The 22,912-nt window shown below is 26.5% G+C and overlaps 4 protein-coding genes across 7 annotated transcripts; 2 read left to right on the forward strand and 2 right to left on the reverse strand.

Annotated features, from left to right (window-relative positions):
• Positions 1 to 155: 155 nt before the first annotated feature.
• On the forward strand, positions 156 to 9,619 carry LOC114124981 (transportin-1). 2 transcript variants are annotated; one of them, XM_027988446.2, is made up of 20 exons: positions 161 to 663; positions 2,403 to 2,478; positions 2,671 to 2,924; positions 3,166 to 3,299; positions 3,478 to 3,559; positions 3,650 to 3,772; positions 3,854 to 4,033; positions 4,106 to 4,268; positions 4,338 to 4,490; positions 4,551 to 4,723; positions 4,940 to 5,089; positions 5,166 to 5,327; positions 5,395 to 5,502; positions 5,568 to 5,814; positions 6,126 to 6,224; positions 6,868 to 6,963; positions 7,985 to 8,060; positions 8,303 to 8,477; positions 8,567 to 8,683; positions 8,754 to 9,619. In XM_027988446.2, the coding sequence occupies exons 1-19, from the start codon at positions 559 to 561 to the stop codon at positions 8,672 to 8,674; spliced, it is 2,664 nt and encodes an 887-aa protein (XP_027844247.1). In that variant the 5' UTR covers positions 161 to 558; the 3' UTR covers positions 8,675 to 8,683; positions 8,754 to 9,619. The 2 variants fall into 2 exon arrangements, 1 of the variants encoding a protein (XP_027844247.1); XR_007603760.1 differs by lacking the exons at positions 7,985 to 8,060; positions 8,754 to 9,619 and having other exon boundaries at positions 156 to 663.
• An 807-nt stretch (positions 9,620 to 10,426) lies between these two features.
• LOC114124996 (F-box/WD repeat-containing protein 9-like) lies at positions 10,427 to 13,695 on the reverse strand. 3 transcript variants are annotated; one of them, XM_027988466.2, is made up of 8 exons: positions 13,170 to 13,695; positions 12,549 to 12,720; positions 12,332 to 12,471; positions 12,038 to 12,270; positions 11,721 to 11,976; positions 11,533 to 11,646; positions 11,291 to 11,470; positions 10,427 to 11,218 (listed from the first exon to the last, which is right to left on the reverse strand). In XM_027988466.2, the coding sequence occupies exons 1-8, from the start codon at positions 13,239 to 13,241 to the stop codon at positions 11,147 to 11,149; spliced, it is 1,239 nt and encodes a 412-aa protein (XP_027844267.2). In that variant the 5' UTR covers positions 13,242 to 13,695; the 3' UTR covers positions 10,427 to 11,146. The 3 variants fall into 3 exon arrangements, with proteins under 3 accessions (XP_027844267.2, XP_027844266.2, XP_050055616.1); XM_027988465.2 differs by having other exon boundaries at positions 11,533 to 11,649; positions 13,170 to 13,694; XM_050199659.1 differs by having other exon boundaries at positions 11,533 to 11,649; positions 13,070 to 13,694.
• Positions 13,696 to 15,028: 1,333 nt separating this feature from the next.
• On the reverse strand, positions 15,029 to 18,442 carry LOC114124985 (guanine nucleotide-binding protein-like 3 homolog). Its single transcript, XM_027988450.2, has 9 exons — positions 18,302 to 18,442; positions 18,140 to 18,183; positions 18,016 to 18,057; positions 17,651 to 17,880; positions 17,202 to 17,583; positions 16,997 to 17,084; positions 16,667 to 16,844; positions 15,580 to 15,722; positions 15,029 to 15,503 (listed from the first exon to the last, which is right to left on the reverse strand). The coding sequence occupies exons 2-9, from the start codon at positions 18,156 to 18,158 to the stop codon at positions 15,083 to 15,085; spliced, it is 1,503 nt and encodes a 500-aa protein (XP_027844251.1). The 5' UTR covers positions 18,159 to 18,183; positions 18,302 to 18,442; the 3' UTR covers positions 15,029 to 15,082.
• Positions 18,443 to 18,554: 112 nt separating this feature from the next.
• LOC114124986 (nucleoporin Nup43) lies at positions 18,555 to 20,808 on the forward strand. Its single transcript, XM_027988451.2, has 7 exons — positions 18,555 to 18,823; positions 18,891 to 19,004; positions 19,261 to 19,394; positions 19,615 to 19,736; positions 19,854 to 19,999; positions 20,068 to 20,326; positions 20,529 to 20,808. The coding sequence occupies exons 1-7, from the start codon at positions 18,704 to 18,706 to the stop codon at positions 20,705 to 20,707; spliced, it is 1,074 nt and encodes a 357-aa protein (XP_027844252.1). The 5' UTR covers positions 18,555 to 18,703; the 3' UTR covers positions 20,708 to 20,808.
• Positions 20,809 to 22,912: the final 2,104 nt, after the last annotated feature.

The following is a 22,912-nucleotide window of genomic DNA, read 5'->3' on the forward strand; positions in this document are numbered from 1 at the left end:
TTCCTAATCTATAAACGGCTGCGCGTGTTTGAATTGCGCGCGCTTTCCGTAGCACATCGTTGACGAGATGCCGGTTATGTTACGCGTGTCATCGATGAGTCGGCTCGTACTAATCGTTACTGGTGTGAGTGAGACGGGACGGCATTAAAAGAGTGAAAAAAATAACATAAAATGTGTATGTGCTTATCGACTTTACGAGTTTTATCGTAACACACATTCTCTATTCGGTCGATTTTCGAGTTTCTTCGAGACTTCGTCTGCTGTTAATTTTTTGCCGTGTCCGCAGTCGCTAGTTGCAATCCCCTTTTATTTAACACTCTCTTGCCTTTATCTTATGTACATACATCTTACATACATAATTATTCAATATTAATTACTCGTACGAATAGACTAATCACGATAATATTTTCGACATTCCGCACACACTAACTGTTTTGTAGAACAAAATTATCTATCAAGGATATATACTAGGCAGTTTTTCATCGACACCTTTTTCCTCGCAGTTCTTTTAACTGCATTTCATTGACCGACGGGACTCCTTGAATATTTGGCGTTAGCATGATAATGGCCTGGCAGCCGCAAGAAGAGGGATTACGGCAAATCATTCAGCTGCTCAAAGAATCCCAGTCGCCCGACACGGTTATACAACGGACTGTACAACAAGTATCCTTTTGATTTAACATGTTTCCACTCGCTGTCAGGTTTGTATATTGAATAAAGAGTATGATGGATTATAACCACCTGTTTAAAAGTTTTCTACATTTCGAATTAAGTTTAGTGTTTCTAATATTTCACAATTATCTTCCTAAATATTCTTTTTTATTAATAATGAAGTGGCACCTAATGTGTTTATTATTTATTGTTTAAATATTTACATTATAATTCAAGTATTTTGAAATATTTGGTTTATTTTCTTAATAAATATCTATGACATAGAAGTTGTATAAAATTTCAGTATAAAATGCACATTTTTTTTTTATTTGATTAATTATGTTTGTGGGAATTAAAAAAATTTAGTGGTAAATAATGTATAAAGTTAGCTAATGTGTATTAATTATTACAAGCGTTAATAGTGGTACATCACATTTTTATAGAGTATTTGAAAACCTAGATACCAAGTGCATTTTTAATTATTGTAAAAATATAAAGGTCAAAATATTAAAAGATAGGTACCTCACCAACATTTGATTTTTGAAAATGTAACATTTTCTTATTGTGTTATTTTGATTTCAACAGAAGAAGCTATTATTAATTAATTGTAGGTATACCTAAATAGGTACTTTCGTGTTATCTCGGCTACCCAAATATTTCCAAGACTACCTATTATATGATCAACCGTGTTATTTCGACTACCGATCAAAGTTGGATGATTTTAATAATTCGGTGTTATATGCACGCCAACAATCTGAATGTATCGTGGTACCTTCCTGAATGTTGTTTTTAATCGTCGTAAGTAGAGTTCCTGTTTTTCTATCATTTACTTTTAATAAAAATGACTTGTCTCGCGACAAATTCCTCCGAATATCCACGGTTTGGGAAGTACTCTCCCAACATGATTTTTTCTTTTCGAAAACAAACTTTCATCAATTTCAACAATTTTCCCCGGTCTACCTATTTTCCCTTGTGGTTTATTTTCAATCGCCATAGCACATACTTCATGTAAGTAATTGTTCTAGTCAATAACTGTATTTTCACCTATATTAAGTTCTTGTTCACACCACTTAATACTAGTCATTTCATTTGACCACCCATATATAAATCGCACAGCAGTCGTAAACGATATTCGTGATTTCACAAACCCATTATCATTACGTATATTTACCTTTTTTTGGCATTTTTTAATATTACATTTCTAAAAGATTTCTTTTCCTAAATACAATTTTGTCAAGTGATTGTTCGGAAAAATCCGTGCACTAGGCAACACTCCGCATTCTTGAAGAAAATAAACAGCCTCCTTCTCAGACGATGGCAAATTAAAAAAAATCATATTGACTAGACCATATATTTCACTAGACGTAACGCTAATATGGACAATAGGACGATTGTCGAATGACTGACGAAATGAAAACCAACATAAAATGGTTAAAGTTAATTGGCTTATACTAAGTACATTGTACATCGGAGACAAAATTAAATTCTACATTACAATGATAGGTATAGATTACAACGCGGGAATATATATTTATTGATAAATTACGGTCTACAGAGGTAGTAGGGATAATCCCGATGTTTCTAACAGGTAGTCTTGGAAATATTTGGGTAGTCGAGATAACACGGAAGTACCCCTAAATACATTAAAATTTCAAATAATATTTTGCATGTATTAATGTAAAACAGTGGTGTTTAAAAGTGTTTAATGTCTTTAAAAAATTATAAAAAAATTCCTTAATAAGTTAATCTAGAAATTGGAAGAGCTAAATCAAGTAACAGACTTTAACAATTATTTGATATTTGTGTTGACAAAACTTACTTCTGAAGGTATGTATAATTTTTTTTTTTTAATTTAAGAATAAATATTTTAAATTTATTTATTTTTTATGTTTAATTTTTATTAATTTGTTGATGAACAAATTATCATAATTTGTTATCTCTATTACTCAGGTAGGTTCTATTTGATTTATGATTTTATTTTATTGTATAACTAGTAAATTATAATAATTTCTCTTTTAGATGAACCTACAAGATCGTTAAGCGGTTTGATCTTGAAAAATAATATCAAGAGTCACTATGAAAATTTACCTCCAACAGTCACAGAGTTTGTAAAGTCTGAATGTCTAACTGCAGTTGGAGATACTTCAGCTTTAATTAGAGCAACTGTTGGCATTTTAATCACAACAATAGCATCCCGTGGTATCAACACTTGGCCTGAACTTTTACCTGCCCTTTGTCAAATGCTTGATTCTGCAGATTATAATGTTTGCGAGGTATCTATTTATTTTAAATTTATTCATTTAGATTAATCACACCTATTAATTTTAGTTTGATGAGTATTTTAATTATAGATGCTTAAAGATATGTTTTTATTTAATTATAACTTATTCTAATAATTTTAATCAATAGAATAATAAAATCATTATTTTCATCGTAAAAATAAAATAAATTATTTGTTTTAAAGCTAATTATACTCTGAGAATTTTTAATATTTTTGTTTATGGTGTATAATAGGGTGCTTTTGGAGCTCTGCAAAAAATATGCGAGGATTCATCTGAATATTTAGAAGACGATCGACAAAACAAACCACTTGATATTCTCATTCCTAAGTTTTTACAATTTTTTAAACATTCAAGTCCAAAAATTAGGTAAGATTTATTATTATTATTTTTATTAATATTATATTGTATTTTTCTAATTAAATTAATAAATATAACGGCTTAATTAATTATTCACTTAAATATATAATTATAATATTATTATATTATTATAGTGTTTATTATACTAAAATATTTTTATGTTATTTTTACATGTTTAAACATCTAGATCACATGCAATTGGATGTGTAAATCAGTTTATTGTACAGAAAACACCTTCCTTAATGAATCACATTGATATGTTTTTAGAGGTAATATTTAATTTTAATAATGTTGTAAGTTGTATCTAAAAATATAATGTGATAAATAATAATTAACTATATATTTATAATTTGTTTTAGAATTTATTTCATTTGGCTGTTGACGATGAAGCAGAAGTTAGAAAAAATGTCTGTAGAGCTATTGTTATGCTTCTAGAAGTAAGAATGGATCGATTACTTCCTCATTTACATGATATCATTGAGGTTAGTAAATAAGTTTTTATATTTTTAATATTATTTAAAAATAATAATTATAACATTTTGTATTTATATACTTTTGTTTAGTATATGTTGTTAAGAACCCAAGATCCAGATGAAAATGTTGCATTAGAAGCATGTGAATTTTGGCTATCAATTGCTGACCAACAAATATGTAAAGAAGCACTTACACCATATTTACCTAGACTAGTACCTATTCTTGTTAATGGAATGCGTTACTCAGAGATAGATATAATTTTATTAAAGGTTAATTCTTATAAAAATTTAAGTTATAACTTTTATTTATTATAAAAATATGATATATTGTGTATTATTCAGGGTGATGTTGAAGAAGATGAAAATGTTCCTGATCGTGAAGAAGATATTCGCCCTAGATTTCATAAGTCACGTAACACACATGGTAATGAAGAAGATAATAATGAAGAAGATGATGATGATGATAATTTAGGAGATGATAGCAGCTTATCTGATTGGAACCTAAGTAATTTTTGGATTTTTAAAATAAAAAGTTTTATTTATTGTTAACTTAATTTCAATTTTCATAATTTAGGAAAATGTAGTGCTGCTGCTTTAGATGTATTAGCTAACGTATTTAAAGAAGATATTCTTCCAATACTTATGCCTATTTTAAAAGAAACACTTTCGTCTACTGAGTGGGAAGTCAAAGAATCTGGAATTTTAGCTCTAGGAGCTATTGCTGAAGGTAAAACTTAAAATTAATTGTTAAAGTTCAACATTATTATTATTGAAATATTAACATTAGGATGCATGAATGGTATGATCCCACATTTAAATGAACTGATACCATACATGATTAATCATTTGAGTGATAAAAAAGCATTAGTTCGAGCTATCATATGTTGGACACTCTCTCGTTATTGCCACTGGGTTGTTAGTCAACCACATGAGCTATATTTAAAATCAATGATGCATGAAGTAAGTACATCAGATTACTTGTAAATTCAAATTTAAATTAAGTTCAAATTATTAGCTGTAGAATACTTCAAATATTACAGTTTAAATTTTTGAAATCAGCAAATAGTACAAAAAAAAATAAAAAATCATGTATTTATAATTTTACTAATGACAATATTTTATGAAACATTTATTTTAATATACTTATTACTTTATATAATATATAATTTATTTTAGTTACTTAAACGAATATTGGATTCCAACAAAAGAGTTCAAGAAGCTGCATGCTCTGCTTTTGCTACATTAGAAGAAGAAGCAACTACTGAACTTGTACCATACTTAGGATTTATATTAGAAACATTAGTGTTTGCTTTTAGCAAATATCAAGTAATTTAAAACGCAAAGAAAATTTAATTTAATGATAATGTAAATAATGTATGTGCATTTAAAATTTATATTTTAGCATAAAAATTTATTAATCTTATATGATGCAATTGGAACATTGGCTGATTCGGTTGGTCATAATTTAAATAAACCTGAATATATTAATTTATTGATGCCTCCATTAATTCAGAAATGGAACGCATTGAAGGACGAGGATAAAGACCTGTTTCCATTATTAGAAGTATGAAAAAATATATAAATGTATAAATTGAAAACATTAAATGATTAATGAATATATTGTTTTTTAGTGTTTATCTAGTGTTGCCACTGCATTACAATCTGGATTCATGCCATATGCTGAGCCAGTATTCAAAAGATGTATTTCGCTCGTTGAACAAACATTAAACCAAAATATGGTATAATATATAATTGTGAATTTAATTTTGTTTTTAAATTAAATATTTATTTTAATTATTTAAAGGCAAACTCTCAAAGTCCAGACCAGTTTGATGCACCTGATAAGGATTTTATGATTGTAGCTCTAGACCTACTATCGGGCTTAGCAGAAGGATTGACAACATTTATTGAAAGTTTAATAAATGGTTCAAATACATTACAATTACTCTATCAGTGTATGCAAGATCCATTAGCAGAAGTAAGGCAAAGTTCTTTTGCTCTTCTGGGAGATTTGACAAAAGCATGTTTCCAACATGTACATCCTTGTATAGGTATAATTATTTAATACTTGAATTTATATTTAAAATTAATTAATTAACATGACCTGATTTATTTTACATGTATTAATTAATTACTAGTTCTAAATATTAACTATAATTTTTAAGCTTTGCCGCATTGATTAAAGTAATTATAGTTTCTAAAATACAGAACAGTGGTTAGAACAATGATAAGATGGGTTATGTTAGGGTTTTTTAATTTTGAACTGTTTGATGAATATTGATTTTGCAATTATGTGTGTCTATGATAATTACATAAAGTTATTAATTTAACAAAAACCTATAATATATTTTTAATTTTTCAGCTGATTTCATGCCAATATTAGCTCAAAATTTGAATCCTGATCACATCTCAGTCTGTAATAATGCCACATGGGCAATAGGAGAAATTGCAGTAAAATTAGGTAATTGTATTAGTTATTATTAAGTGTTAGGTAAATACAGGATTTTTAAAATTATCAAGCTTACCAATAAAAAGTTTATGTGTGGGATAGAATGGCTAAGTGAATAAAGCAACGTTGTTGATTTGCATTGTCTCTAGTATTTTCATAAAATTAATTTTTCTATTATATAATGGTTTTACATTAAACTTAAAACGTGTGTAATATTTAGTTTAGTTTTTAGGATATGCAAATAGTTTTTAAAATTATAAAATGTTTATATAATTTTCAAATAATCTCTAAGATCACATATTATATTTCAAATCTTTTGTTATAGCCTATTATCCTTATTACATATTATATTAAGTTAAAAGATCCAAAATTTACTAATTTAAATTTTGATTTAGATGCATCAACATTTTTTTTTACATTTTCCTGCTTAATGATTTATAGTGTAAAGGGTAGTTTTTTTTAAAAAAAAGTGTGTATCAACAGAATATGATATTCCTTAAATATCATAAACTTAAAAGTATTTAAATAAGTATACTAAAAAGTTTCACAAATTTAAAGTTAAGTAAATTCATAGCTTAAGGTAAAAAAAGAGTTAGAATTCTTGGTAAATAATTCTGTTTAATTATAATTATTAATTTTTTGTATATTCCAATAGGTACTGAAATGCAACCATATGTACCAATTATTTTAAATCAGTTAGTAATAACCATGAATCGAACAAATACACCTAAAACTCTACTAGAAAATACAGGTAAATATGGATCAATTCTGAGTTCATTAATATTATGTTAAATACTTTAATAAATATATTTTTGTGATATATTATATTTTTTAAGATAAAAAGTAAAATATAGATTATAATTTCGCAAATGAGCGATGAAGAGCTCTATTTGCCTAATAGATTTTATTTTTTTAAATCATTTAAACTTTAAAAATATTTTATTGTATTAAATTTGTAAGTTAATTATTTAACTTTTAATTCCTAAATATTTATCATATTTTTATCAAGTCACTGAGTATTAAATATAAATTTTTGGTTTACTTATTGTGATTTTAATGATTTTGCAAGTCAAACATTTTTTAAGTACATCTAAACATTTTAAATTGTTATTGTTAGATATTTGCTAATTATTTAGTTATAGTATATTATCATCTTTGTAATAATCTGATAAGTTTATAAACAATTTTGATTCAAATAATTTTAGAAACAATCCAAACTGATTATAGTATATAATATATATGTACACAATATGTATATTGTATATGTATAAAAATTGTTTAGTAGGTACTTTTAATAACTAAAAAAAATAATAATAATAATAATAACCAGTCTAGAACTATAATGTATAATCATAACCTATTTCTAAATATAAAGTATTTAAATTGTTTATTACCTAATTAATTTTATCTTATTTTAACTACATAATAAACAGTCAAAAAAATTTTAATTTTAAATATTATGTATTATTAATGTGCTCTTTATATATTGATAATAATTAATAATTATTAACACTAATTTGGTTTGGATATATTATTGATTTATATAATCTTTTTGGATCATCAATAATTATATTCAATAAATGTTAAATATTATTTAATTCTCTTAAGTTTTGATTGTAGACGTCAGTTTTGATCTTTATTAGGTGTATTAATTTTATTTTGTTTTTTAAAAAAAATATATATATTTATTATGGTTTACTATTTTATTTGTTATTTGATGGATTTATTTTTTATTAGTTTTTTCGTTTTTTTTTTGTTTTTTTTTTTTATAGCAATTACAATCGGCCGACTAGGTTATGTGTGTCCTCAAGACGTCGCCCCGCTGTTACAACAGTTTGTACGCATGTGGTGTGTACCAATTATTTTTTTTTACTTTTTTTATTACTTATTTATAATATATTTTTATTATTTATTATATTTATAATTTTATAATTTGAATTGATTATAAATATATTAATTTTATATATATTTATATATATTGGTTAGGGGATACAAAATGTGCATCTTATTTACTAAAACAAATATTTATGAGTTATGACTAATTATTCAAAATTGTTTTTTGTGTGATGCTAATATTATTTTTGTTCTAGGTGTACTTCATTACGCAATATCAGAGACAATGATGAAAAAGATAGTGCATTTAGAGGTATGTGTCAAATGATAAGTCTAAATCCTGGCGGAGTAGTTCAAGATTTTATATTCTTCTGTGATGCAATTGCCTCGTGGATAAATCCTAAAGATGACTTAAAGGATATGTTTTATAAAGTATTAATTTATTTTTTATTATTTATATAAATGCCCATTACATGTTATTTATTTTTAAGATTAAATATTTAAATTGTATTGTTATTTAGATATTACATGGCTTTAAAAATCAAGTTGGAGAAGAAAATTGGACTAGATTTACTGATCAATTTCCTCAACAGTTGAAAGAGCGCCTATCAACTGCATATGGAATCTAAGATAACTCTGTAAGTGTATTTATTATTTTTATTTTTCCGAATTATTAATATAATTAATAATCTACTTTTGTTTAATTAGGAAATTTGGGGCGCAACATGGGTGAATCCAGCGTTGCATCTTTTGGGGTTTTTTCAACAGGCTTCGTGCCGAGACCTGGCTCGTCTTGTAGGACCTGCGGGAGGGAAGGGAGGGGGGATTATTACAAAATCAATAATACCTAACAAATTCTTTTGTTTTATGTGATAATTTTTTCACAACCAAATTTCATCTATTTTGTCAATTTAGAGTGACACAATTGTTTATATGATCAAATTTTATAAACTATTATTTTTTTTTCTTCTACAGTTGGTTATTATTATTCTTATTATTATTATTATTAATAGTTTTTTTATGTTTTCTCAAACAATTATAAATTATTTTGTACTAGTAGAATGCTTGATAATGTTTTTTTTTAGAATCAGGCCTATTTAAACCAAAATGCTTGAATAATACTAGTCGCCCATTTGTTAATTCCTTTTTTGTTTGGGCTTATAAATTCCTAATAGAATTTAATCCTTATTCATTAACTCCTTAAAGTTCCTTTATTACCAACATTCCAGAGTGGATCCCTCTTCCTTTTTCCTTATAAACATGACCATCATTTTGGGAAACAAGTATTTTGGAATTTACTTAATATTTTACTAATCATTCACTATTGATTAACATCATAATAAATCAGTTCTAGTCTGATGTATTTTTGTAAATTATCTACATTATAATTGTGTTTCTTTTTTTTAAACAAAATGTTATTATTTTATTACTAAATTAGATAAATTAATTAATTATTTGCTATTATGAGTTAATTTTGTTGAACGTCAAGGCCTGTTTTAATTTTAAATAATATATTAAATTGCAAAATCAGTTGATCTTATGTAAACAATTATAATATATGACTTTCAAGACTATTTAATCTTATTATTATAAAATCATTAGCATATTTTTATATCCTTGTGTATTTCATTATAATAAATATGTTTCTTGTTAAATAGATTTATAATAATATCTGTTAAAAATTATTGAGATTTGATACTCTTTTGAATATAAGAATAAACCTTAAAATCAGTGTCTAATAGGTTGTGTCATATCGCAACCTTTATAGTATGTAGTAGTTAGGGTTTAAACGATCTTGGATTAAATGACTTGTCACTAAGGTAATTTCCATATTAAATAAAATGATATTTGTTATTCATCATCATATTAAAAATAATAATTATAGTATAGTATACTGATCACTAAATAATTAATTTAAATAGTTTTGGATTTATAATTAAATATTAATTACTAGTTAATTCATTAATAGATATTCTACTATTTATTTACATTTATATCGTTAAATAATATATTATACTAATATTAATTTAGTTGAAGTCTTAGTTCACATATCAATGAATATACACCAGTTTCAGAGAAGTTTGACCTACAGTAATTTAATGTATAAAGTATTATTTAACTGCTCGTGTGTGAATGACTACAGTAGAAACAATATGCTTATTAAGAACATTTGGTCTTATTATTTAGTAAAATAATATTCACTAAGCAGTCATTTATATTAACACAGTGTCATTGATAAGTTGTAAACCTAGGGTTAATATTTTTCCACCTATTCTATGCTTGTGTCGTAATAAAATTGCACACATTGAATAAGTTCTACAGCTACTTAAAACAACATTTTTAATTGTAGTATTAAACAAATAAAATAAATTACTAAATAGTACATTCATACATTTATATTTTATACCTCTAAAATACAACATAAATATATTATATATTATGGTAAAAACATTAATTTTAACATTTTTAATCTTAGAAAATGGTTACAATTTATTGTCATGGTAAAGTATTTAAATTAAATTAAATCGTTAAAAATTAAAAAGTAACAGTTAATTGTAAATATAATTAATAATACTTGTAAGTTATGTATTAAACTGAAGTACTAAAAAATAAATTAATAGTGTTTGTTAATAATATCAAATAGGATATTAATATTTAATAATGACTAGAAGTAACCACGACCAAAAGGAACAAGAATTTATGTAAAAAGTTTTTGCAAATAAAAAGATTTTATAAAATAAAATTGACCCATTATTCTAGTTAATGTATTAGGTTAGATAAATTTTTCTTAGTCCATCATAAGATAAAATTTTTTTAAAAAATTAATAAGAAATAATTGTCTTTTAACTGTGGTATTTATAAAATTAGGAGAGAATTGAGTGTTCATTATAGATTATAATATAGAATAATAATTTAAAGTTATTTTAAATTTCTTTTTAAGTTTTATCAAAAATAAATATTTTTAAAATAAAATATTTTAAACATTGCTCTGCATTATCAAAATATTTGTATGTATATAAAAAAAAAAATATATTTTAAAATTATGTGTTATAAGGCAGTGATTATTACAGTTAATTATTAATTGGATATCACAGATATAACTATATTTTTTTCCACACTTGAACATAACTATTAACATATCCAACAACTAAAGTGTCATTTTGATAATCAATCTAAAAATTAAATACATTATTTTAGTATAAAAAAGAATGATATATCATTATAAATATTAATGATCTACTTACTGAAGTTATTTCTGAACCAGAATCAATAACCTTGGCTATAACTTTTGGTGGGTTTGTCGGAGTTAAAATGTAAATAATTCCTTCATTACCCCCAGTTATAACACTGCCATAATTAGTACATTTAATGCAATTGAGCTTGTAAATTCGATTGTCATTTATAGGCCTTTCAAGTTTCACAGTCTAAAGAAAAAAATCCATTATCTATAATAAATAATATTAGGTATTAAAACTCAAACGCCTACCTCAATAATATTATACAACCCATGTGAACAGTCCAACCAGTATATACAATCTCGATTATCACCAATAAATAGTATATTATCATGATAGGAAGCACACATTGGAAATCTACTGTCCTGCTGCATAAATGTCAAATATGTCAAATAATAATAATTTTAGTAACATTTTTATGATTATAAGTTTCTTTTACTTTAGAAAGGTACATAGATTTGACAGTATTATTTGTACGCAAATCCCAAACAGATACAGTTTTATCTTCACTCAATGATATCAAATAATTATCTTCTATTAAGCATAAATCAATAATACTGCGCTTATGAGAATTAAGTAGTTCAAATAGTCGTTTATCAGGTTCACGAGGATCAAATGCAATAATTTTAGGCATATAAAGTCCAGCAGCAACAAAATTTTCTTTGCTCGTAATTGATAACACAGCTGCATCAGTTCTGCACAAAAAATCAATAGTATTTCATAATAACTACAAATGTATTTTAAGATTGCAATTACCTAAATGTTTGTATTGGTTGTGAAATCTGTGAGAAGTTGTCAGTATTCCATAGTTTGACTCTGGAGTCCCAAGAACCCGATAAAAAGTGATGATCATCATAAATGTCTAAATCCCATACCCATCCTTTATGGCTCTCTGTTTTGTGCACCATGGGGTTGTTGATTATATTTATAGCGGTGCTCCACAAGCATATAGAACGATCTCTCGATGCAGAAATACAATGATTACCATCCTAAAAGTATTTTTAAAATAATGTTAAATTTATAATAGTTTTTTTATCTCAAAATATTTACTTTGGCCATGATAACAGCATCCACTTCAGAAAAATGAGGTCCTCTATAAACAGTGGTAGTAGTCTTTGTCTTATATTCGCTCCAACAACTGTCTTCCAATTCCGTATGCCAAGCAAATTGTTTCCAATTAAATGTGTTTTCTGTGAAATAGAAACAAACATGGAATACCAAAATGTATTTTCTACACCAATACACATTTACGGCGGCCTAGCCTCACCATTGTAAGCACTTGTTAACATGAACGCCACATTGCAATCGTTAAATTTATGCATGGCTCTTTTCTTCCACAGATAGTTGTCACTGATTATGTCATAGAATTGTTTATTGACGTACATCAATGACCTAACCAGTGTGTCAGCATCAATGCGTTCACAAATCATTAGGAATACCTAAGGGTTAAAAATATCAATGCGAGTGAAATAGGTAATAATTTACACTACTTTGTAAAATTAAAGGACTAGTTTGTTACAGTGCAGACCATGAGAGCTATAAATTAATTATTTAATTAATGCACTAATTGTATATGACAAGATGTATAAGTGGATCAAGAGCGTTTCATAGTCACACCACTCTCGAAGCTTTCTAATGAAACTTTTTTAGGTACCTATCTGTATATAATTATAAAACTTCATGGTTTTACTGGTACACCCCAACACATTTCAATTCTCTATGTCCGCCACATACACACACACACACACATACACAAATAATACTAATTATTTATTAATAGGTAGGTACTTAAATAGTAAAATTTGTCGAATTTGGAGATCTACATAAAATAAATTGTCTCCTGCGAACTGGAGGCGTCTTTCAAAAATGACTTCCGTGGCCTGATTACCTCAATGGGAAGCGAATCCAACGAAATCGTAGACGGCGTTCCGGCCCCATCGGCCACTTCGAGCGAACTCATTTCAGATCGGTACGTGGCAGGTACAGACGGGCCTTGCAAAGGGTACGTGGGACACTGTATGAGATTGTGTGAAGATCCGAGTGGCAGGGTAGAACGATAATATTCGAGAATGGCGTTGGCGTTACGGCGGGCTGATGATCCACAGAAATCTATTCACATCGGCCTCGAAAGGGAATTTTTCGTGTAAGTCGTCCATCAACCATTGGTCGACCGTCGGGATTTATGATCCGTGACCATCCACAACAAACTCAGTGTGCTCACTACTCAGTACTCACTGTCATAGAAAAGAATTGTCTCACTGAGTGACTGTCGACTGAGTTAGAGTTGTTAGTTTGTTACTTTGTTACTGATTGTTACTGAGTAGTTGTACTGACCATTACAACTTGATAAGCTGATAACAAAGAATTTAACTGTAAAGTTTGAAGTTTGCAGTGTTTTGCACACCATGGAATAGTTATAATCATATATATATATATATATATAGATGTTGTACAATGTAGTTCTGAATAGGAAATGTTTACAATGTTTACATTGTAAACATGACTTTATGAGGAATCTGCGACACAGCTGATGACAGAACAGCTGATACGGCATTTCGTTTGCTTACAATTCAAATTTAATATCCATAAATCCATATGACCAATGACCATAATATATGAAATCTGAATTCGTGATTTAAAATTAATAAACTGTATTCCGTTTCCGTCTATGATCACTATTAAATATACTTAATAATTTTTTTAAAGAATTAAGTATGTCCTAGCAAATAAAAAGTCAGTGGAGTTTAGATAGGTGGGCCACAAGTGTTGGAACCTATAAAAAACTGTTTTATAATTTTGGAACCGACCAAGTTATATCATAATTAATCATTTATTAGGTATACATTTAATACTGAATGAGTATCAAACTACGTTGGTAAATTTAATATTCGTTAAAAAATTTTCTGTGTTGTTTGTATCGTAATACAATCTATTTTTGTAGTAAAGTTAGTGCAATCATAATATGATAATATGATTTTTCTGTAAACATTATTGGCACTCGCCACTCAGCAGTGGGTAGTGGCATTGATTATTATTATTTTAATATTTATTTTTTACATTATACAATCTGTTACAAATTAGTCAACAATAAGAGAATTTGATGGTGCACGGGGAAAAAAATAAAACAACAAGACTACAAGAGTGACCGAGTGAAGAGCCCTCTCATTGAAGGAACTTCTAAGCATTGATTATACTATTATAGAATAGAATAGCCTATTCACATTAAGTAATCACAGACTTTCATGATTTAATAGATTGTATTATATAAATCTGAAGTGGTTGAAAATTATACAACAAATATGGACATTGACACTAAACCAGTTATCATATAATTATATTCTTATTCAACGACTGGCATCACGTCTTTGTTCAACCATCATTGTAATTTTTTTCATGATTATGTCTTTGCGACCACGTGCCCTTGGAATTTCCTGAATCCATAATATATTACTCTATCATATATTTTACTAGTGATTTAGTTTTAATCTTGAACAATGAACGTTAGAAGTATTATCATAGAAGATACATTTTATTTTAATCATTAGTATTTTGTAAAGACAGATTTATTTATGACATCATGAAATGATTGAATTTCGGTTGCTCAGATTTAATAGCTATGCCATTGATATTATGTATAATATATAATATATTATTACATAACAAAACAGCATAATTAAAAATAAATTAATAGTATAAATTTGTTAGGTTTGTGATCTGAGCTTTTATTTTTTAAATAAAATAAATAAATTAGATAATATACTTTTATATTTAATGCAAAACAAATTTGATAATATTTATATCCTACAGTAAATCAATATTATCTAATAATTGTTCACATTTAATTAGTCTAGATGCTGTTTTTCGTTGTTTTTTAGCATTAGCCTTTTGTAATTTTTTCAGTTTCAAAACACCGGGTTGTAAATCAATTTTAGTTTCATTTGGTTCTGATTTTTTCTTTTTCCTCCATCGTAATTTTCCTGATTTTTTTGTCTGTACACCATCATCAACTACTACCATTGATTTGCCATCTACATCCATAGTATCTGTTTTCACTCCTTCACCAGTTGATTCAGGTTGAATCTTAGCAAGTTCTTCCATGAATTCTGTTTCTATTCGTTGCACATTATCCAAATTAAATACATCTGTTGCATCAGTAACAATTTGTGCACTTAAGTGGACTGAATCACTTTCTGGCGGGAGGGTATGATACCTTATTTTTCCTCTAAAACAAAATGTTCAATATAAAATGATCGAAAAAAAAAAATTTAAAGTCTTAATAAAAACATTCTAATACATACCGATTCCAATCTTCAACTAAGCTGCGGGCGGATGTAAATATATCAGGAATTCCACCTCGACCAATGTTTCCAAATCGTCTAGCTTTTAAATATAAAAAGTGTTCACATGAATCATATTGTCCAATTCCATATAACTTTTGCATCTATTTAAAAACAAAATTTACTTCTTTAATTATGATATGTAATAAAAATAAAATCATAAATACGAATGAAATGAAATTCAAATTGTCAAACTATTACTTAAATAAATTTAATGTATTTTTAACTATTTATCAAACTTAGATAAGTATTTTTATTTTTTTTAATAAATAAACTAGACAATTGGTCACATTTGATGTTTTTAAAATGTATACACAAACAAATGGAAAATAAACCTTACATGCAGTGTTAGGTAGCAATGTAACAAGAGTAATATGTCAGTGTTTCTTACTAACATTAATTTGTTTGTAATTTTGTTAATATTTTTTATAAGTAACAAAAATTATTTTTATAAGTTTTGCGTGAAATATAATACATTATTACTGTTTTGAGTATAAAGAATTAATTAATTTTTTTTAATTTATCACAATTATTAATAATTTTAAAAACATCTAATAATAGAGGATAAATGATAATACAGTGATTGAAAACTGAATGGTAGCTGTATCTAACTCACATGACTATTTCATATGGCCTGCTCTAAAATGACAATTCAATTGAATATTTTATATTTAATACGATATAGTCTAGAAAAATTTTTAATTTTGGATGTGACCAAAAGTTTAAAGAGGTTGCTGATCACTGGTGTAATAAATTAATTTTAAGTTTTAAAATACATCTACAATGCCTACATAAAACTAATTTTAAATTATTTTGATGAAAAATTCAAATTTTTTTCTTGATACAAAATTTTTAAAGTATATCTTAGAAAATTTAAAAAAAAAAAGAAGATTTATAACTAATTGAAATAAATAATAGTAAAATTTTGCTTTTTCAGAATTGGAAAGTAGATGAAACAACTAACCAGTATTCATTAATTAAATTATATTTTTAGTTGGTAGTTAAGTAATTGACTGATTTACAGAAATATAAATTAATAATTATATACCTGGTCTTTAGTTACACGTCCCACAATTGTAGCTGCACAAGCAATAGGATCTTCAATATTTCCAGAACTTACAACATTTTTCAATCCTACGCTATTGGTAGTAGATGTTTTGTCTAAAACTACACCCGGACAATCCAATAATTTAATATGTTTATCCAATTGAATTTCTTGCATGTTCCTAAAATTGAATTTTTAAATCTGTTAGTTTAATCAACAATTCAAATCAACAGTTATATTTATACACATGTATAAGCAATATTTTATTTTATACTATTTATTAATAATTAAATTATTGCTTATGTACAGTAAATTAAAATCAAATTATAATACTTGGTTACACCAGGGACAGCTCCAACTTGACATGCTCTGGACCTTTTCAAACTGTTAATCAAACTACTTTTACCAACATTAGGCATACCTAAAACAAGTTTTTATCTTTAACACCATGATGAAAAGAAGTTTAAACAAAATAGAAATATTTATATTCTATGGTGATTGCTGTAATTATGATTTATTTATTAACAATTTTGTTTACCTACAACACCTACGACAATTGATGTCTTCATTTTGTCACTACGACAGTAATTGGCTAAAAGTGTCATAACTAATTCTGCACCAACACACAGACTAACAGCTTTTTCGGTATCTTTTTTACACTTATTCATTTTTCTATGACCAATTCGTGAACCCGCTTGTTGAGTACTAGCTTTAAATGGTAATGCTGGGGTTCCTAATTGCCCTCTGAAATAGGACAGCCAATCACGAACTATTTCAGCTGGGACCAAGTCAGTTTTATTTAGTACCACAACAAGTTTTTTTCCCAAGTCTTGTGCTGATTCAATCACTCGTTTACATCTGGTGCCTAATGGATCACGTGCATCAACTACCTCTAAAACAACATCAGCAGCACTAACCACCTAAACAGTAAATAATTTAATTTTTTTATGTTAAATATAAAATATAATATTAAGCAAAAAACCATACTTTTCTGAATTCATCTTTAAATGTTTTATTATCCAATTTCACAACATTTTTATAACCCGACTCTTCATCTACATCTTCAACTTCAACAAATCCAGCTTGCATTGATTCGGTTTTTTTCACAAATTCAGCTAAAGTCTGAGTTAAAGGAAGTGGTTCAGGTTTTTGTTCAGGTTTTTTAGGGGCAGCTGCCTTTTGAACATTTGCTGTTCGTATCGATTCTAACTTTTTTCCTATAAAGACAAATTATTTTTTATGAATAGTAGATTAAGTTAAATACACGAATAATAGTAATATACTACTAAACATCACACAATAAGTCATGAACTTAATAACATTTTAGTAATTTTAAAAAAGAAGTGACATACCTTTTTTCCATTTCAAAAATGCTCTTCGATTTTTTGATTTATCTAAGTAATAAATAAATTGTATACAATTAAATTAATATAGAAGAATTGAACAATACGAATGAAGAAAATATAATATACATACTAGCTTTTTCAATACCCATATTTCAGCCGAGATTCAAATTGGTTCTAAAAAAAAGTAAGTGAGATGTACAATTAATGTGACCACATACTTATACTTAAATTTTCTTAAATAGACTAGGGTCGATTTTATGTAAGGCAATATCACATAATATCACAATAATACCTTATAGATGATTACGACAAGGAGTCATGAGTAAAATCACATCACAATATACATAAAGAATGAAGATATTTATTATTTTCAAATTATGTCTCTGAAAAAAAACCACGTTGTAGATAAGACTTTTTATTTTTTTTTTATCTTGATTTACTTCGTTGTAGAATTATTATCTTATCACTCATTCAATGTACGAAGTTACGGTGATAACTTCATTTGGTGCGGGAGCAATTTATTGTATCTCATATCTTGATACCTATATTCAAAAACTAAAACTGAAACTTTTTGTATACCTACTACACAGCCATTTTTAGGCTATTTAGTCGTATTGGATTATATCGAAGAACTTTTTTTTTATACATATCATTATAGACTTTCGAAAACTCGAGCCAAGTACATCAGTCTACTATGAGTAGCGCGGGCATATTTGCAGAATTTATCGGTAGAAAGGTGAATAAAGTTAGATGGAAGCCAGATGATCTGATGGCATCTACAATGTTTGTCACCGGTTCGTGGGATAACGAAGAGGTGAGATTATTAGATTGGTACTTAGATTATTATACAGAAACGTTTCATTTATATTTTTCTGTTCCAGGATAATGTATTGGAGTTATGGGGACTGACTTCGGAAAACGAAAATTTTGCCAAAGATTTCCCTCCAAAACTTTTGGATTGTATACAGCAAGATGGAAATATTACACAAATTAGAGTATGCATAATATATTAGTATTATTCATGTTACAACACATAGTAATGGTTGATAAAGTGTAGACTAGTTAAGTATTTGATAGGATAAATATAAAATATTTGTTATTCCATCAATTGCACACATATTGTAGATGTGCTTTTTAATTTTCTTTTACTATTTATTTGATATAATGAAATAAATAAATTTAATAATTTATTGAATACTTATTTATAGTTATTGATGTTATAAATTATCTATTTATTTATTATTGATCTAGTTTTTAGATAACAAATTTGTTGCTGTAAGTACTGACAATGGAACAGTTAAAGTATATCGTATCATTGGTGAGAATGAAGATTCTAATATTCATTTTAATGAGATCATTGCTTGGGAAAATCTACATACATTTGGGTAAGATTATAATTTTATTTCACTTAATTAGGTAAAGAAAACATATTTGGACAATTATTTTGGATCATTTATTCATATTATATTAAATAAGGTATATAGGTTGAATAATCAAATTTTATTAGAAAGTTGTTATTTACAATTTAATAATTTTAACTGGAGTATAAATACCTATGAACTAGTGATGTGATTTAATTTCAATTAAATATATTATTATTTATAGTAAAGGACAGAGATGCTCTTGCAAGGATCTTGCTGTATGTAACTATTCATTAGCAACCATTGGTGATGACTATAAACTTAATGTCATATCTTTAAACACTAAACAAATTCATCAAGTTCTAGGTAAGTTAATATTTTATTAATACATGATGATATAAATTGTTATATATAATTTTAATGATTCTATAGTTATAACTTTTGATAAATATTTCCATATAATATTGATGTTTGATTATTTAGAAGGTATAAGTAGCTCTCCTTTAACATGCATTTGTTTCTTGACTGAAACTGAAGTTCTCTGCTGCAATTCACTAAGTCAAATGAAACTTTGGGATTTACGAGTTGCTAAAAGTAGTATAACAGCCAACATCAATAATTTCACTCAAGTAATATTAATATTAGTTATTAATCATGTTGTATTTTGGTTAAAATATTTTATGAATCTGAAATTTAGACTCAAGTGCCAATAACATGTGTTGCTCAACACCCTAGTCAAAAGCATTTCATTTTCACTGGTTCTGAAGAAGGAGATGTTGGTGTTTGGGACATGAGAACTAACAGCTTATTAACAACTATGAGTAGTGGTGATGCATCATCACTTACTGAAATAGCATTCCACCCTCTAGAACCGGATCATTTGTTTACTTGTTCATTTGGAGGAAGATTATTACAATGGAGTTCTAAAAAATCTTATATGTGTCGTATTGACCCAGGTATATCAATTTATATTGATGAAGTTAATATGACGATTAACATATTTTTATAACATACAATAAGAAACAACTATATGATATTATTTTTTTGTGTGATTTAAATCAAGTTATGCTGACTATCAATCGTAATATTTACAAATAATATTGATGAATGATGATAGTTTTGTAATTTTAATTGTAATATAATTAATTTATGTTCTAGGAGACATGGAATATTCAAATTTTTGGGTGAACACAGATAAAGTAAAAACACGATTGTCAATTAATGATGTAATACAACCGATTTATATGCCAATAAACTCATTGGATATACAAAAACAACAACTTATTTGTGGTGCTGACAATGAAGCAGTTTACTTTCAACGTAACCTTAAACTTTAAATTTAAATACAATTAAACAAAATACATTATTTGTGAAAAAAAAATGTATTAGTTTTTTAAATATTATATGTTCATAAAAATAAATTCAACTTTTCATAAAATCATGTAGTTTGTTTTTAGGAATATTCAAACAGTTAAATTTTCTCCTTTTATTAAATTCTTATAAAAATAAATCTATAAACATTTTAAAATATATTGAGATGTTTATAACACTGAAAGGTATGTAAGTAACTATAGTTTATATTTGTATCTAAACAGACTAACAAAATCTTTTAACTACCATTGTATTTTCTGTTTTAACCAGCCATACTCAACCTTTTTTTTACGTGTGCCTCATAAAATATTTTAAAATATTACGCGGGCCGCATGTTAAAATGAACGGAACGGGGATTAAAAAAAAAAAAAAACTAGACATTCGTTGACAATGTGAGATATTGCTAGGTAAATGGTTAGGGTGGCCTTACTCACAATTTTGTATTGGAGGTCCGAAAGATACAGTTTCCATTTGTGCTTTAAGTTGCCATGACTGGTGTTGAAGTCGATCACCTTTTGTGTTCAGGGAAATCAATGTCTCATTTTTTATACAAAAATAATTTTGATTCCTAGTTTAGTCCATCTTTATGGTTATGAATTTAATTATTTTTTTAAATTATTCCAACTATGAATAGTTCTTTATAAATATGCACTTTTTAGTTTTCATATTTGTTTTATAATTATGAACTTCTTGTATCATATACCTATTTTATTTTATTATCTGCATTTTTATTTACATTTGATTATGAAATTTATTAAGTTCTTATAAATAGATGTTGCATTATACTCGAATCCAGTTTATAATTAACAATTTTGTCGTTAAAATTTGATTTTGAAATATCAATAAAAAAAATTTTTATACATTTTTTTGAGATTATTAAAACACATAGGTTTCTAATATTAAAAATAGTAAAAAATGATTTGATCAGTTTTTATTTTGTTTTGAAAAATGTTACCTATTAATTGGAGATAAATTTCGACAAAGTTGGATTGCAACTTATACTTCGTGCTCCGAACGAAACTTAGGTATTACTGGCGACTATCGGCATGGAATGTCCGCGACAAGTCATCCCCCCTCTACGGTGTATACTTGCCGGTCGATGTCCACTACTCGTTCGTCTGGTCATCACCGTTTTATTTTTATATTGCACAATTTATAAAAAGCACACACTATAATATTAATTACATTAAATAAATTAAATCAAGATATATATATTTATTATATTATATATAATAATAAATTAATAATTAAAATACAAAAAAAAAAAAAAAAATACAAATTAAATCCTAATTTTGTTAATTTATTAACAGACTTGATAGATTAATACCATAAATTAGTTTTTAGCCTAATGGTAATTGGTAGATAATGTTTAGGTAATCTGATAATCTGATTAAAGTACCTATATAAAAAAAAAAAAATACCTAGCAAGAATGAGGTGAGCCAACAAATTGTTTTGTTTAAATTTGAATGGCTAATTTTATTAACATTAATGATTAAATCACATAATTATACAGTCAAAAATATTTATTCAAAATAACACAAAATGAACTAATAATAATAACTTAAATATAAACTAATATAACCTCTGTATTAGGCTGTACGTTTTATTATGTTTTACAACGAAAAAGTTTTTTGTTAAGTAGAAGAACAAAAAGAATGAATAAATTTATACTTGCTTATTCTAGTAAGTTATTTATCATATTTATACAAGTAAAAAATTCTATAACTATAAAAAAAAATATATAATAAAATAAATATATAGGTAAAAATATTTTTACCAAGAGCATTGATGATACTAATAACAACAACAAAATTTAGTAGAAAATACAAATCAAATTATAGTATTAACAGAAAAATAATTAAATTTAATAAATGGTTTATTTAAAATTATTAATGTTGGTATCAACAAATTGTATTGTTGAATTAATTTTATTAATACATATTATTAAAAAAAATATTACCTACTTATTTTTTCAGTGGTCTTAGGTACATCACTGGTTACCTAAGCGATTATTAAATATTTTATTACTAGGTATCTAAAGAAGCTGTTACGTTGTCGGTGATTTCAACGCCAGCAGTTAAGCCATCAAAAATTCTGTTGCGTCTCAACGTGCAGCAGGGATGACTTTGAGTTGAAATTAAAACACCAGGTTAAGCGTTTCTGAATAATT

Source organism: Aphis gossypii, chromosome 1 (assembly GCF_020184175.1).
Source record: "Aphis gossypii isolate Hap1 chromosome 1, ASM2018417v2, whole genome shotgun sequence".
In the NCBI taxonomy this organism is placed as follows: Eukaryota; Metazoa; Arthropoda; class Insecta; order Hemiptera; family Aphididae; genus Aphis; species Aphis gossypii.